General features: G+C 35.1%; 1 protein-coding gene across 1 annotated transcript; it reads right to left on the bottom strand.

Moving 5' to 3' along the window:
- LOC107611595 lies at positions 2,165-3,443 on the bottom strand. Its single transcript, XM_016313504.1, has 3 exons — positions 2,880-3,443; positions 2,613-2,718; positions 2,165-2,544 (listed from the first exon to the last, which is right to left on the bottom strand). Exons 1-3 carry the CDS (start codon positions 3,441-3,443, stop codon positions 2,165-2,167), a joined length of 1,050 nt encoding a protein of 349 aa, XP_016168990.1.

The following is a 3,720-nucleotide window of genomic DNA, read 5'->3' as shown; positions in this document are numbered from 1 at the left end:
AATGACAAGAACAGTGATCTTTAATTCTCTACCATTGCTAAGATAATTTTGCACTTGAATTTTCGTTCTTTTACTAGTTAATTGTCTCAATTGCCCTTAGTTTAATTTTTTGCTTGTTTCTTCAATTGTTGCCATTTATATTTCTGTTTATTGTTATCACTCTTGTTTTTCATAATCAATATCTGTATACCTAATTGTAATTTTTAGAAAAACCGGCCCAAAATTTAAAATTTTTGGTTATTTGATTTAAATTATGACAATTTTTTTAAATTTTAATTGATAAAGTTATTTATAATCCAAAGTTATTTGGACTCACACCAAAATAACTTGGTGTGAGCCCAAATATTTTCTGAATCCTCAAAAAAAGTCCAATACCATAATCACTATTATTAACGCATTTCTCTTCGTCAACTGATTAATTGTATTTAATCCTCATACATCACACTCTGCTATCATGCAGGAATTGTCGAGAACTTTAATAACAATCTAAACACGCGTTTCTTTTTCTCCTATGTCACTTACTTTCAGCTAGTAGAAAAATTTTCCTTTCACCGTATAACCCATAAATATGATGAACTTTATTTATACAGAATTCAAAACTATGCAGATTTTTTCCTTTAAAAAAAAAAGTGAGTTTTCTCCACCAAAAAGAAAAAATAATTGAAACTTGCACTGAAAATGATTAAATTATCAAATACAAAATATGGATCCAAATATTCGTAGGGTAAGGGGGGAGCCAAGGAAATGAAAATTGATAGCTGCATAACACGTTGACAAACTTACACACTGGTCGAGAAATGTGTAGACTTCCATAATAAGAGATGGACGAGGACTTTTATCCTCCACATTCAGCAAGAGGCAAGGAATTGGAATTGAGATTAAATTCCACACTACGATTCCAATTCTGGTGTCCAAAGGGACCATAACCCACAAAATTAAGAAATGTACAATAAAACAAGCATCTAATAAAATGAATGTGGTCGTCTTTTTCAAATGACAAGTAAAAGCAAGTTCATTCGCTCAATCAGACAAGTTAATATGCAACAGGAGATATATGGTAATAAATAAATATTCTCATTTTTGTGTTTGTGAAACTAAAGCAGATAACACATTCAGTTATGAATCACAAAAGATCTCCGGCGATTCTCTGTAAGAATAAAAATTGTAAAATAAAATTTGAAACCTGGAAACATTTAAGAGTTTTGTAACCAATAAGCACTAAAAAAAAAAGTAAAATAAAAAATTAAATCAATTGTAAGTAAAATAAAAAATTGAACCGGATCTAACATTGGTTGCGTTTCAGAATTGAAGCACTATACACTTCTAAAGGTTTCTCCAAGTGATTTGACTGGACATCTAATTCATTGGCTTCCACAGACATCTTAGGAGATAAGCTACCAGAGGCAGTTACATTATTTTTTTCAAGTGAAATACCTAGAACTAAATCTTTAACTTCAGGCTTTGTATTTAAACCATTATAGTCACAACAGAGACGAAAAGAAAGCAGAAGATGAATGATAAGCTGCAGGAACTTACTTTTTCATGTGTGTCATAAACAAACCTCTTTCTATTATATTCAAATGTACTAAACTTCAAAAAGCAATTAGACCTCACAAAAAAGGTAGGTTATAACCATGTGTTGAATTGCTACATCCTTCTGCTCCAGCTCATAGTTACTCGAATTCACCAATTCGGTAGCGTACTGCGTACCAATTCGCGTGTGCCGTATACCAATTCATTTACATACTGGAACGTCATATGTATATTTTTCATATAAAATATTTTACATATGGCGTATTCTCATACTGAAACGTATTGCGTTCCATATAACTATGCTCTCAGTGACTCATTCGTTACCTCAAGCTTCCATCAAACTTAGGTTCATCAACACACCAAACCCTCATTTCTAACATAATTGCTCTTTTAGGTTTTTCTTTCTTTTTTATTAAATGCAAAATTGCCTAATGAAAACATGATATCAGAACAAGTACAATTTCTCATCAGTGCAGTGTTAAAAGAAATATTTGACAAGAATAGAAAGAATATCAAATGGATTATCATAAATAAATCCAATTGAAACATAATCGGATAAATAAAGTTGATAACATTAATAACAAAGTTGGATGTACTAGAAGGGCTTCACCAAGACAAGTGCACACAGGCTTTAAGACACAATAGACTTGCATTTGGGTTTGATAAAGTGCAGTGGCATGTTGGATGAGTTGCTTCGAAGACCATTTGGTGAAACTAAACTTTCATGGTAGATATAAGCCATACTATGACCTGTCTCCGTGCCATCACTGGAGCTGTCAATCACAGGAAAATCTATGCTGCTGCAATCATTTAAGTTGTACAAAACTATTCCGAAAGATGGAGAAACTTCCAAAAACACATCACTTTCCGAGAGGTAGAGAGGTTGTAAGGGACAACCTCCATTTGTATAATAGAGATGCGAGTAAAAGGGAATGATTGCCAACTGAGTCCAAGATTGGGTATCTTCATATTCCTTAATCTGCACAGAATCCAGTGCTTTGTTGTCGTATTCTCATAACAAACAGAAAGGCAGTTTCTCAAGACACATAACTTTTTGCTCCTTATACAGGAAAAATCACCTGGATCCCTGTTAGGCAGGGTACAATGACCATGAGTCTCGTTACTCAAGTCAAAATAAAGAACCACTCTACCAGCACTCCAATTACGGAAATATTTAGTAACCGACTAAAATTACCCAAAAACAACAATAACTTATCTTATTTAACATTCTTTACGACAATTAATAAACGTTAAATAAAATAAGTTTCGAGTGTTTTTTTTTTTTTTGTCTCCTTAGCATTATCCCTCCAATTAATAGTGCTTGCTCTACTACTACCAAAAAATACTCCGTAAGTATGGTCAAGTAGGTCAAATGGAAAATCATCCTCAATTCTTCTCCACGATGAAGTTTTCCCAAATGTATAAATTCTGTAACTATATTCAAAACCAGATGGCCCTTCCTTCCGTATAATTCCGTAAGACTTGTAACTGTCGCTGAGATGATCGTAACCAAAGCTAGAACGGCAGACAACATGGGCTCTGCCTCTGATTTGTGGTGATTCGAATGTGAATCCCGTCGTACAGGGGTTCCACGAGATGGCATGCATATTCTGGTAGTTATCATTATCGAGCAAGCATAACAATCCAACAATTTTGTAGTGGCGTTGTCTACTGATGCAATCGACGTTAGTAGGTTCAGTAGGATTGTTCAACATAATTGACTGTACGGACACCAGTTCTGGAGGCCAAACTGCAATAAGTTTGGATCTCGTAAGCATGAACGACGAAAGTGGTTCCAGGAGAAGTCGGCGGCGGAAATTAGGTTTCTCCATGAACTGCACACTCTCCTTAGGGAAGCAAGCTTCCACCAGTTGCAGCACTGTCGAGGCATCCCTCTCCGCATCATTCATAATTACGTTGAGCTTGAGGTGTTTCCGTGTATCCTCAAGTTCGGGAGTTAATTATCAAATGAGGCTGCATATATTATTCCTTTGGACGCAACCTGCATTAATGCACCGAGCCACCGAGCTGCCTTTTTAACGTCATCGCTAGCTTGCTGCCGTTTCAGTTTCACTTTGCGTCGCTAAGTCGATCTACCATCTATTCTACTCTTCTATATATCTATTTATTATCTTTCATGCTTCAATATCATCGTTAGCATCTTCATGGGCCTTTGGCCCGGCTTCA

The sequence above is a fragment of the Arachis ipaensis genome, chromosome B08, assembly GCF_000816755.2.
Source record: "Arachis ipaensis cultivar K30076 chromosome B08, Araip1.1, whole genome shotgun sequence".
Lineage (NCBI taxonomy): Eukaryota > Viridiplantae > Streptophyta > Magnoliopsida > Fabales > Fabaceae > Arachis > Arachis ipaensis.
Note: the sequence above shows the minus strand (reverse complement) of the source record. Positions and strands in the feature narration are given on the sequence as shown.

What these genes read in the sequence shown, in the direction of transcription:
- LOC107611595 (XM_016313504.1), bottom strand. Translation starts at nt 3,443, where the DNA reads ATGAATGATGCGGAGAGGGATGCCTCGACAGTGCTGCAACTGGTGGAA. An exon ending in TACTTGACCATACTTACGGA is followed by an intron (nt 2,719 to 2,879) that starts GTATTTTTTGGT and finishes GGGTAATTTTAG; the next exon opens with TCGGTTACTAAATATTTCCG. An exon ending in CCTGCCTAACAGGGATCCAG is followed by an intron (nt 2,545 to 2,612) that starts GTGATTTTTCCT and finishes GTTTGTTATGAG; the next exon opens with AATACGACAACAAAGCACTG.